The sequence below is a fragment of the Melopsittacus undulatus genome, chromosome 2 (genome assembly GCF_012275295.1).
Source record: "Melopsittacus undulatus isolate bMelUnd1 chromosome 2, bMelUnd1.mat.Z, whole genome shotgun sequence".
Taxonomy (NCBI): Eukaryota; Metazoa; Chordata; class Aves; order Psittaciformes; family Psittaculidae; genus Melopsittacus; species Melopsittacus undulatus.
Window position 1 is genome coordinate 30,691,278 of NC_047528.1, and position 12,493 is coordinate 30,703,770.

General features: G+C 48.0%; 1 protein-coding gene across 2 annotated transcripts in view; it reads right to left on the bottom strand.

Moving 5' to 3' along the window:
- The window catches only part of DGKH (diacylglycerol kinase eta), a 154,613-nt gene extending 145,727 nt beyond the window's left edge, over positions 1-8,886 (bottom strand). Inside the window, exons 1-2 of one of the 2 annotated variants that reach the window (XM_034074042.1) lie at positions 8,752-8,886; positions 1,510-1,692 (exon numbers count right to left, since the gene is read on the bottom strand). In XM_034074042.1, the coding sequence (XP_033929933.1) occupies positions 1,510-1,692; positions 8,752-8,808 (240 nt within the window). In that variant the 5' untranslated portion in view covers positions 8,809-8,886. Of the gene's footprint in view, positions 1-1,509; positions 1,792-8,751 lie in introns of those variants that run through there. The other variant, XM_034074050.1, reaches the window with a different exon arrangement.
- Between the last annotated feature and the right edge of the window lie 3,607 nt (positions 8,887-12,493).

Genomic DNA, 12,493 nt, shown 5'->3' on the forward strand with positions numbered 1-12,493 from the left:
TTTGTGAGAGTTGAACCTCAAATACACTTACCACCACCACAGATAATAAAGCATTACGTTCTGCCACTTTTAAAACATTCAGAAGACCACAACACAGAAATGGTGTTAAAGCTGAAAGTTTGTGCAGAACAAAGTTTTCAACACGATGCAGCAGTATAGTAAATAATATATTCTTTACGATAGTAACCTTTAGCCAGGCCTTCATTTGCAAAAGCAAAATTAACATTTAGCAACAAAATGGGATGACATGTTGTGTTTAGGTTTGAGGAAAAAATTGTTTGCCACCTCACATAATGGGACAATGCTCCTGTTTAACAACTGATGCTTTTATGTTTAAAAGTGGCTGCCTTTTGGATGTAGTGTGTGAAGCAAAAGCTCAAGGGGAGAACAGCACCTATCTGACGGGACTCCACAAACACATCCTTACTAGCTTTAATGGGTGCTCTGTAAAGGAAACAACACCACATGACCTATTGTCTAGAAATCAAAGTGTAAGTGTGATCTGCCTGGGCCTGCCGGGAGTCACTTTGCCCCTCACAACCAGCCACTTAGCAGCAAAACCCTTCATCTTGATGCTGCTGCACCCATAAGCACTACCCAATGCAGCTTTGTGCAGACCCCATCTCTGAATACGGACCACGCTCTGTAGAAAGTCATGGGATCCCTCCCACTGGAAGTAAGTCAGGTCTAGATATTTTTATACTCCTAAAAGCAGGCTTTCTTAAGTTCATTTTCCCTGGAAAAAGAAGTGATGTAAATACACCATCCATCAAAAAGTTAATTCCACCAGGATGGCTCCGGCAGCCGAAACCTGCAATACCCTGAAATTCTGACAGCTGCTTTCTGCACCCAGCCCCACGAGCGAGCTGGAACACAAGTTTCACTCCCGTCCCGCGAGGTGCCTTTCAAACTGGAAACCGCGTTTCCCTCCTCGGCGCCACTCCCGCTCCCAAACGGGAGCCCGATGTGCCACCACGGGCTGGCTGCCGGAGCACACGGCGGCGGCCCCCTGGGACCGGAGAGGGGAGGGGAGGAGACGGGGATGTGGGGAAGGAAAGTTGGAGAACACGGGCTCGCTGAAACGCCGTGGGAAGGGAGGGCGGGATCCCTGCGGCAGCGGTGCCCGCCGCCGAGGAAGAGGAGACGGAGGGAGGCAGCCCGCCGCTTCCCCCACACCCAGGACGCCGGGCAGGGCAGAGCAGGGCGGCTGCCGGGGCAGGCGGCTTCCCCTCCGGCCCCGAGGAGCCCTGCCGCCCCGGGGGGCTCTTCCTGCCAGCCGGGGACAGATGTGGACGCAACAGCTGGACGGGGAGGAGGGGAGAGGGAAGAGAGGGAAGGAAGGAAGAGGCACGGCTGCCTCACCCCCCGACCCCCCCGCCAGCCGCCGCTCCCGGGGATGCGGGCGGGATGCAACGGCCGGCCCCGGCTCCAGGCTGGCCTCGCCGTAGGATGGGGATGCAGAAAGTTGCCCCGGAGGCAGCGGGGCTCGCCGGGTCCTGCCGCCCTTACCTTGCTGCGGATCTGGCCCGAGGTGGACACTTTCCGGATGAGTTTCTGGGGGCCCTCGTGCTCCCCTTCGCTGTCCGACGACTCGTCCGCCGGCCCCGCCGCCGCCGGGGCCTGAGGCTGGGGCTGCTGCGGGATCCCGGCACCGCTCATCCCTGATTCGGCCCCGGCCATCTTCCCGGACTCCTGCCGAGAGAGAGCACACGAGCCCGGCTCAGCCAGGGCAGCCTCTGCCGCTCCCCTCCCCGGGGAGGAGGAGGAGGAGGAGGCGGTGCGGGAGGGTGGGGAAAGAGGCGGTGCGGAGGGGAGGGGACAGAGGCGGCGGTGGAGGGGACGGAGCCCGGCGCTGGCGGAGGCGAGCGGATCGCCCGGCCGCCATCTTCCGCCGCCCCCTCTGGTGGGGAAGGACCGCGCGTCTGCCCCGCACCGGCCACAGCTGCCGCCGCTGCCCGCTCGCAGGGCTGGGACGCCGCTGAGCCGGGCGGTGCGGGCGGCCTCGCTCGGCCCCTTGGGGCTCTGCCGACGGGGGCCGTGGCCGTGGCCGTGGCTCAGCTCGGGGTGAAGGCGGGCGCGCCGCAGGTGAGCGGCGGGGAGAGGCCAATGGGCGAAGCGGGAGAGGGTCCCCCCGCACCTGCCCGGGCGTGCCCACGGAACCGAGCCCCGCGTGGCTCGGAGAGGGAAGCCGAGCCCTGAACGTTCCACGGCAGCAGAGCAAACCCGCCGGCTCTGAGGGCGGGAGGGCTGCTCGTCCGCTGTCCGGCCGCGGACCGTGCTGCTCTCCCGTGGGACCACAGCACATCTTTTGGGGACGGAGTGGACGGTATCTAACGTGATGGGCTCCTCCTCATCTGTGCCTCCGACCGGTCCATCCCGTGGCATCCTTCAGCGTCAAAGCACTGGGCAGTTCTGTCAAATGCACGCATTGCTTTCCATTTATTTTATATTAGTTTTAATTTTCTTCTTATTCCGTTCTTTTTTGTCTTTGTAAAAGAGGAGCCTTTTCTTTTGGGGAAAGAAAGGGTCAGTTTTCCCTTTTAATCTCAGATCTGGCAGCACGCACGATCTTGAAATGTCACCACATGTTCTGAATTGTGGGACTTCGAAATGATTGTGGTTTGTATGTAGTCAGTGTTCAAAATAAGCATTTAAATCACAGCAATACTAAATAAAACACACAGCTCCTAGCTGCATGGACCGGATTAAACATAAGAAATCAATCAATACTTGTGGCTTCCATATCCCCACAATTCTATTTCTATTTCTAGAAAGGGAACTGACATCTCTTAATATGCTAATAGAATGCTGCAGTACCTAAATACAAGGCAGTTAATGAGAAACAAAAACAAACCCCTAGTGTACAATCTATCCTACATGGCAGACACCTTGCTAATGCCTGAATTTCATACAAACCAGAGTATTCCATCTCTTCTATTGAGACTTTTATTCACAATAAAGAAAATTAAATATTTCCATGAAGCCATGCAGGTCTTGTTGCTTAGGACTGTGTTACTGCACCAGGTACTTCAAATGTGATTCTGCTTCACATAGGATCACTTAACTACTAGGTTATATTTTAAAACATGGCAAAAATACATTAAAATAAAACATGCATTAAATTATATTTTAAATGCATTCTGACTACATTACCTATAATCCCTATTAGAATAACAATAGGGCCTAAATCCTACCATCAGTACCACATGTCAAAACAGATGAAGTTTTCATATTGTCCCTTCTCCTTACAGGCTAATTGTGAAATTAAGGGATGATTCTTGTCTTGTCTCACTCTTCACCTGAGGGAGAGTTCTCGTTTTTCAAAACCATGGGATCAAACCTGGGCAAGCCCAAGTCTGTACTGCTCTCAGTGAATTAATCTAGGGCACAGCTGGGAAGAAAGGTTAAAAGTGATGTATATGGATACTTGTTCTTTCCACCCTCCCTTCCCTTTCTTCTGCACCTTGATTTCAGGAACAGCAAATTAGGCCAGAAAACATCTCACTGAATTCCTTGTGTCTTCTGAAGTTAAATGACAATTGAACATTGCAAGAGGACAAAAAGACAAGTTTTCTAATTCATACTAACATGTATTACATGTAGCCATTACTGTGATTTGAGGAACACTTCATGCTAACAGAGTATCAGCAAGACTGAGTAACTCCATGTAATTCAACTGAATTAAACAGCACTAGCTGAACAACACTACTTGTGGTGTTGTGCATGCAACTGCTATATGTGTCACAGGACTAGGATCCTGGGCAACGTTGCATGCAAAGCTTCGTTACATGGTTGCAAGTGATCATTTCACCCTCTAAGAATACCTGCCTAAATTCAGTCCAAAAGGTGTGATGAGAGAGTACAAGGGAAAGGCGCATACAGACAATGCATTACCGAAGTGCATAATTTGGGATTAGGATGTTTGAATTTAGGGGGATCATGAAGTTGACTCCATTGATGACCCAAAACTTGTATGTTTAAGGCTTTGGGTTTGGGTTGTGGCTTTTTTTAATAAAATAACATCTGATTGCTTGTTCCCTATATATTTAGACCTTGATCCTAAAAACAGTAGGTGGTTAAAGTGTATTTCCAAAATACAGCCTGCCACTGAAGGTTTGGGATCGTAAATGCACAGCACCAGTATTTTCCAGAGGAAGACACTAATCTGATTTGTTTTCAAACTGCCTTCACAAGTGGTTACATCAATTTAAAAACTTGTCTTTAATTCCAGAAAATACTGGACCATTTAAGAATGGATGTAAATGCATTGTTTCATCATTATTAGGTGGAAAAGTAAAATCATAGAATGGATGGAGTTGGAAGGGACCTTAAAATCATTTAGTTCTAACCCTCCTGCCACAGGCGGGGACACCTTCCACTAGGCCAGGTTACTCAAAGTCCCATCCAACCTGGCCTTGAACACTAACAAAGTTACTGATTTGGTTTTTATATATAACAGCTCCTGTGACATCCAGTGGCTATTACAGTGCCAGCAGAGGAGCTGGAGATCTCCTTAGGTATCTGTAGAGCCAGCTCAAACTTTCTTCACTGGATTTCATCTCAAATACGTAAAAGCTGGTAAAAGACTATCTGTAGGTGAAATGGGCAATAAATGCAGTTCTTCAACTTCTGTTCCCTTTCAGAGCTTAGCTAACAGCCCTGGCTTCTGCACACTCTCTGCGCCTCACAGAGGGCATCATGGATTCTCACATGGGCCACCCTGTTGTGATCTTCCTCTCTCCTGACTGACCAAACACAAAAACTGGATTACGAGGAGAAAATGCCCCAGCCTTTCTCTTCCCAAGCAAGTCACTTTCATCATATCTCAATAAACTTCAGAATGCAATGAAAAAAAGAAGTACTCGAATGTGCTTTCAGGTCACCTGATGTGAAGATTTCAGTAGTAATAACTTAAATCTGCAAACGATAAGAGATGTCCTACAAGTACAGTTCAATGAGAATATGGTTTCTGTGAAACGCACAGTATAATCTGTGTAATTACAGGCTCTAAAATCCACAGTCATCTAGTGTTTACAGAGCTCTTCAAGATGGAGGAACTAGGCGTTAAGTGTTCTTGAGAGTACCTGAGTTATTCATTCATCTTAGCATAAGACATTGTTTCTACAGATATACATGTTGCTGTGCACAAAGATGGTTTTAAAGCTCTCACTGTTTCCACTTCTTTTTCTTTTTAGAGGTATTAGTAGTTAGATAATCAGGGTCCAGTTCCAGCGTTTACCCAGATAAAACTGCCTAAGATAGCCATGATAACACCACCTTGGTAAGGACTGCCAACTTAACTTCCATCCCTTCATCTCACAGCTGAAATTCTCCTGGGTGATCTCTGTCACACTCAGTATGAGAAATATTGAATAGTACATTTCAGCTCAGTGAATATTCAGCTATGATTATTGTAGTGCAAATGGTACCATTTGACTTTTGTGAGCCAGGCTCTTGAAGAATACGGGGCTATATATGCAACCATTAAAACACATAAAGTGTTTTTAGCATGTGCTATGTGTTTCATTTAATATGCTCAATTCCATGCTTCTTAGTAATTACCTATAGTTTCCTAACTGAAGCAAGGGAACCTGGTGGAAAGCATAAAGAAATGTTGGCATTTGAAGGGAGATAGCAACTGATACAAAACAGCTCCACTAACAACATTTGTGCTATGCCAGTTGGTATCAGCTAATGATCTGCCCTTTAAATCCAAAGAATCCAGAAGTGCTGCATATATGTATGCACAGTGAGAACGTTTTAACTCAACCACATCCAGTTCCAATAATAGAATATGTGTTGCTAAAATGCGTATGCAATCTAGAAAGAATCCAAATACACATGCACTCTAGCTGCACTGGAGATTATACTGCAGACTTACACATTAGTTGATTCCAGGAACATAAATTATTCCAGCTCTACTATTGTTTCCCTTTGCAACAAGCGTATCTACCTCTTTTTCTTTAGGTCATTTTGGAATCAATAAACTGAAGGGCAATTTTTTTTTCCTCTACCTCAAAAAGTGGATTAACAGTGGTATCTGTGTCAGGTTAACAGTGTTCATAATGTTTAAGTTTTTATTCAATCTTTTCTAATTTCAGTGGTTACTGATAGCTGTATGTTTTAGCTGGGCTCCCCACACTTCACAGATTAGTTTCAGATCTGCCTGTCTGAACTCCCTCTGTAGATTAAGTTAGCTATGTTATTCTTTCTTGGCTTCCTCACCCAAGGGGATACCAAAATACAGCAAAATGTACACATACCAATGTTAAAGAGAGTAACTACATTGCTGATGGCTGTTTCAGGAGTAGCAGAGGCAATCCTGTAATCTGTAGATTACAAAAACGTGGTACGCTTCAGAATGAAAAGGTGTAAACCAGTGGAGGTTGTCAAAATAAAGCATCATTTTGTAAATGTGTTAGGACCCATCTATGCATTTCAAGGGAAAGTTAAACTCAAGACTCAGGACTCATGTGAATGTCAGGTGTAGACCTTTGTAAAACATATATTACATATATTTTGAGTACAAAGCCACTGAATCTCTCTTAGAAGAATGCAGGATGAGCCTTACATTTTCGTTACTTTTATTGAACTCCGTCATGGAGTATCTAATGGTGACTCAATGGAGTCAGGAAGAGTTTTCCATTCAAAGTGAGCTGTGAGTTAAAGAAAGGATTTTATAGAAATTTGAAACTGCACACAGAGATGTCCAGCCCTGACAGGCAAAGGAGAAGTTGTGACTCCATTTGATGTCCATCACGTATTTCTTAGAACGGCTACAGGAAGAGCACCTCCCAGTGACTTCTGACAATTTGCATAGGTAACAAGCTTGCACAGACTCAAAAGCTGCAATAGATAGTTGCTTCTGTTCTGTTGCTCTTTTTCTGTGTTTTGGGAGTGAGGGAGAGTTTCAGGCGCTTTTGTTTTTCCCTTCATCATGCAGTTCTTCACCTCTCTGGCCCCCATTATAATAAAAAGCCTGCTCACGAGCGGATACAAAGAATGATGTGGCTTTTGCCACAAAGACTGTGTATTTTACCAGCAGGTTACCAGGTAAAGGATTGAGTGGTTTAGCTGAAATTAGAGTCTTGTAAAGGAAATTAGTACAGTGGTTAACACTAAAACTGCATTCATGGATGTACTCTAACAAATGCAGCAATGAAATGATAAACATGACCCAAATCCTGGTGCTTACTGGGGGAGGGGGAAATGGAGAAAAAGATGTGCTCCTTGTTTATCTGAGCCCTGTGCACAGAAGGAAACGGGTTTGGATGCTTCAGCCAGGATACTGCATTTCCAAGCGGAGGGGCTGCAATCCATCAGCCTCCCAAGTTTCAGCTGACTTTCAGATGACGGCAGCCAATTTAAATGTCACTGTTTAATAGGATAACACATTCGCGGGAATCAGCTTCGCCGCCTTCCTCCCATGATGTCTTCATCTCTCCAGGCAAAAGTCTCGGGTTTCCCTTGCCTGATCCTTTTGGTGTCAGCTCCATGTTACCGGAACATGCATACAGCTGTTTTTCCTATCACAGCTGCATCCCCAGCAACAGCTTTGGGGCTGGAGGACTGCAGAGGGCAATGAAGGGGGATGTTCAACTTCACAACAAAATTGAGGCTGTAAAAATGTACTTAGGAGGGCTACAAATCCTTACAGGGAAGGGGGTGAACCTAGTTCACCCTGGGTATTTCCAGGGCTGGGCTGCTGCTTTCCCAGGACCAAGCACACTGAGCCGGGCAAAGTACGGCTCTCACGCAGTTGCTCTTTAGAACTGGGTTTACAAGTAAAACCAGGGCCCCTGGACCAATGCAACGAGTTAGCAAAACATGGCACAGCCATCTAAAGGGGAGACTGGCAGTGGCACGGGTCCATGCTTCACGTCACCTCATCAAGTTCAGGGCCAGAGACAGCCTAGCCTTGACCTTTCAGATAGCCTGAAATCTCCCAAGCAGCTACCCAGAGCCTATTTTTAGCTGCCTCTGCCTGATGTGTGTGTGTTTGCACAATGGAGAAAAGCCCAAGAGCAGGACTAGACAGCCCTGAAAAGGGAAATCTGATTTTATCGCTGGCTGAGGATGCTGGTGACATGATTTCCTTCAGCTGGAAGGAGGGTCTCCGACTTGCTTAAACAAACCACAAAGCCACTGCACCGCAGCTTTCCTCCTGGCCAGTTTGGGCACTCCCCTCCCTTCCCGCATCCCCAAAATAAGGGTGGGAGCAGATGACCCCAGCCCTGGCCTGCTTTGCTGCTGTGACTTAAGTGATCCCCAATCTGGCTACAGAAGAAGGAGGGAAGAAGGAGGAAAGAAGTGTCTCGTTCTGGAAACTGCCTCCCAACGTTGGACTTTGCTTTTGCTGCGCTAAGAGAAGGCATTTAATGGTATCAACATCCAATCCCCCAACCCCCCCAGCAAAGTTAGAGTCAAGGCTCTCGGTGCTAACCCAAGGCTTTCCACCCTGGCAGTGGAGCTCAGAAAGGGTGATGAACTCCCCGTCCACCTGAGGGACGAGCCCACCAACAAATAGCCGGACACGGTAGTGGGGAAAGCTTCCGAGCCCCTGTCCCGGCGGGGAAGGGACGGAAGCCAACGGCTGGGAGCTGCCGCGGAGGGGGATCGGAAGAAGCGAAGTGACAGGGGGTGGTGGGGGGAGCACCGATAAGGATGACAGCCCGACCCCCCGGCTGAACAATGCAGGCAGGAAAAAGGGTAGGAAATGCCTGTGCAACTGCGAGACACGCATGTACCTACCAGTTCCTCCCAGGCGGGGCTGCGGGCGCTATAGGAAGGGTACCCATGCTGCTCCATCCCCCCGCAGCAGGTTCCCGACCTCCGCGCGGAGAGCGCCGAAGGGCAGCGGCACAGGTTACGCGGGGCTGCGCTTCCCTCCTGCCGCTGCCGCTCCTCGGTCCGGCCGCGCGTCCCCAGCGCCGCTCTCCTCCCCCCTCCCCGCTCCTCCCTTTTTCTCCCCGGCCCCGTCCAGGCCCCCTCCTCCCTCCCTCCCTCCCTCCCTCGCCGCCCGGCTCTTCTCCCTCCCACGGCCCCCGGGCTCAGCCCCGATCCCGGGGGAGCCGGCCCGCAGCTGCCGCGCCGCTCACATCGTCACCGCGTCCTCCGGTGCGCGGCCCGAGCCCTCCCCTCCGCCGCCTCGGGGGCTCCCCGGCCCCCCGACCCGACCCGCCCCGCCCCGGCAAGCCCGGCCGATTACGAGCAAATCGCCTTGGGCATAAGCCGGTTTACAGACGCTTCGGCTGTCTGCGCGGCGGGGCCGGCGGGTGAGGATGGGGGGAAGCCCCCTCGGTGCTCCGGGGCCGCTGACACCCCACGGGGACATGCATCCTTCCCTCTTGCCCGGCTCGGGGTGGGACTGAGAGCGGGGTCCCTTTGCGCATCACTCTGCTTCCTAGCTGAGTTCTCTCTGGGGCCAGGAGGCGTCAAGGTCAGGACCTGGTGCTGCGGCAGCTCTCAGTGCCCCGGAGGAGGGCTCTGAGAGCTGGGTTCCACACATGCTAACACTCCTCGGGCAGCCGCTTTCCTCCAGAGGCTCCGGGTGGTCCCACAGGTTCCTCAAGACACGTTTCAGACTTGGGAATGTTGAATGGCAAATACAAAGAAGACAGCATGGATGTGTAGGCCATGTCCAACATGGGGAACCTTTCATTTCCAGGGCCATCACACCTGCCTTATGGAGTAACATGTTTTCTCTGCCTTCCATCTTGCCTTTAATTAATTAACAATTAATACATTAATAAAAAGAATTAAAAACAGTGTATACAGTGTGTATACTTCACTCTTCTCTTTTTACTAGTTACCAGGATAACTTTGAACACCAGCCAGTGCATTACTTCACGTGGAGCTTGTATCTCCAACAGACTCAACACTTTCACTCATTCATTTCTCCCTGTTGTTGCAGAGTAGCGGGATATGTGAAAGAGCAGTATTGGAAGAGAGAGTGAGAAAATGAAGCTCAGTCACCATCTGAAATAACGGTGTCTTCACCCCAATTTTTCTGTACTCCTTTTCATTCCAGCCCGCCCTTTTGGATTTGCAGCTATCATGGTTGATTACAAAACATAATCTCTGGGTCATCTATTTGGTAAGTGCAAGTGCCAGAAAATGAGCTTAATTTCACAAGAACAAATAAAGTAATTGTATTTGTAATTTGTATTTATAGGAGTTTTATTTAAGGATATATTAATTTGCTTCATGTTCTACAGCTTTTTTTGTGCAAAAAGAAAAAAGGTGGCACACTGCTGCTTGAGCTCTCTCTTTTGCAAAATACGCTGACAGTTTACAAGAAGTAGCTCCACTGCTGAATGACGATGAAGTCTTATCTATGCATTTAAATAAGCCTACAGAAAAATCCCATGACATTAAGATGGTGTACCCCTAGGCTGGACCCAAACAAGTGCCACAGCATGTAGCTCATTTGAGGAACTGAAATTGTTGCATTTCTCCCAGCCGTAGAAAAAGGAACTGTTTTTGTTGATAATAAGTTTATCAGTGGTCTGTTGATGAACTGCTTTGATGGTAAGAGGGTAACCTCAGAGGGAAGAAAACAAGATGACGCAGAGCATTTTGCTTTTTGGGAGGCAGCTTTCTAAAACTGACAGTGAGCAACAGTTGTCCAAGGATGTCTGGTCTCCTTCTCTTTGTCCCCTGTGTGTGAGATACTGCTGAGGAATGTCATACTACAAAGGGCTTTACATATAAGGGCGAGTGTCAGAGTAAGATTAGTCAGCTCCCTTTTTTTCCTCATGATGCACCAGAGGATCTCACATGATGGTTGTTTACACCTCTTGACATCTGGCCTCTTTAGTGTTGGCCATGCTGGGGCTTTGTGGCGAAAGTGGCCTGCCATGAAATATATGTCATGCTGGCACCTCGTGTTTCCTTGCTTGCTGAACCACAAAAACTGAAAACTCATATACAGGAACTTTAAGCAATTTGAAGTTACTCCTTCAGCTCAAGCACTGTATGTACCCTTTTGCCCTGAAATTCAGATTCTTGCTGTGCCTTCAGCCCTATTTTCTGTTTCATGTGCTCTGAATCTTGTACCTGTGATGAGATACACAATTACATTCACCTCATTTCATCCCCTGGAGTTCAGAGCTTGGTTTCCATAAGTGGAAAGCTCGTATAGGCCCCAGAAGATTGCAACAACCTACTTAGGTTGAAGGTATATTTCAAGGTCTTGTTGGATAAGGAGGGCAGATATCAGCTGCTGCACAGATCCTGCTAGGTCTAAATGGAACCTATGCAATGCAACTTCAGCTCATCCCCGCTCCCCTTTCGGGCTCCTAAATGGCACATTTGATTTTTCCCTTCTGTCTGTGAAGGAGACAGATTTTGGCCTTCACTGAGGAGCCCTGTCCTGTGTGATTTCCCTGCACATGAGCTCTGCTCCCCAGGTCACCAAGCAGTTTCTGCTGACATGGAGGTCTGTGTGCTGCTTGGCTGAACTGGCCAAAACCCATGGGCAAAGTACCTCTTTGCTGAAAAACAGAATTCTGTCAAAGCCAATGAGGAATTTGAGGTCAGATGTCAGAATCACAGGATTATGTTTGTGGTTGTCCAGGGTCGTGCTGCCACGTTTACAGAAGGGTGAGGGATCTATGTCAGGCCTGAGGCAAGGATAAGCTTTGTTAGTGAGGGGTAAAGAAGCTGCCTGCAGAAACAAGGGGTGCCCAACTGTCCCCTTGAGAAGATGGGAACACTGGGTTGGGAGAAGAGCTCACCGAAGGCAAGTCTTCACAACCAGCTTGGGAATAGACAGTGATTCTCCTAGCTGGGCTACCAAACTGCATCAAAACATCTCCAGCACAGCCTGAGGGTTGGCTTCATTTAATTCTATTTTTCTGGTTTTGCTCCAAGTCATGTTGTTTGTTTGGATTGTTTGGGGGTTTTATTCTTTTCAAGTTTGCCTACTTAGTCTAGACATGTGGGGTTGAATTTCTTGGGAGTCTGCTCCATCTACTGTGTTCAGTGATGCCTCATCTCCCTCTGTCTCTTCTGTTCCCTGCCCTTCATGATTCAGTGAAAACTGGATCAACAAAGGGAATGTTTCACTATTGACATTTTTTTACATGAAGCACATTACAAATAGTAACACATGCCTGCCTTTTCTAAGCAAAATATTTTGGATATATTGGACACACTGAAACATACAGCTTCCAATGCCAATGCTGTGTTCAGACATACACAAGAAGGTCCCCACCTCTAAGTATTCCCACTCCCTGGTGAGTCAAAAATGAACTTTCTGGGTTTTTTTCTAATTTGAAGTAGAACAACATTACAAGAATGAGCTTTTTTACTTTTTTTTAATTATTCTTATTTTTTTCCACCAGCATTGCCTTTACGTAAAGAGTATACCTTAATTTTCATCAATTTATGCTAATGTGAATCTTCCTTCTTGGCACATAGTATGCAAGCCTAATTTGAGTAAATTCCTCAAGGAAATGTTGTTCTTCATTCTCTTCACTGTAAATATGCT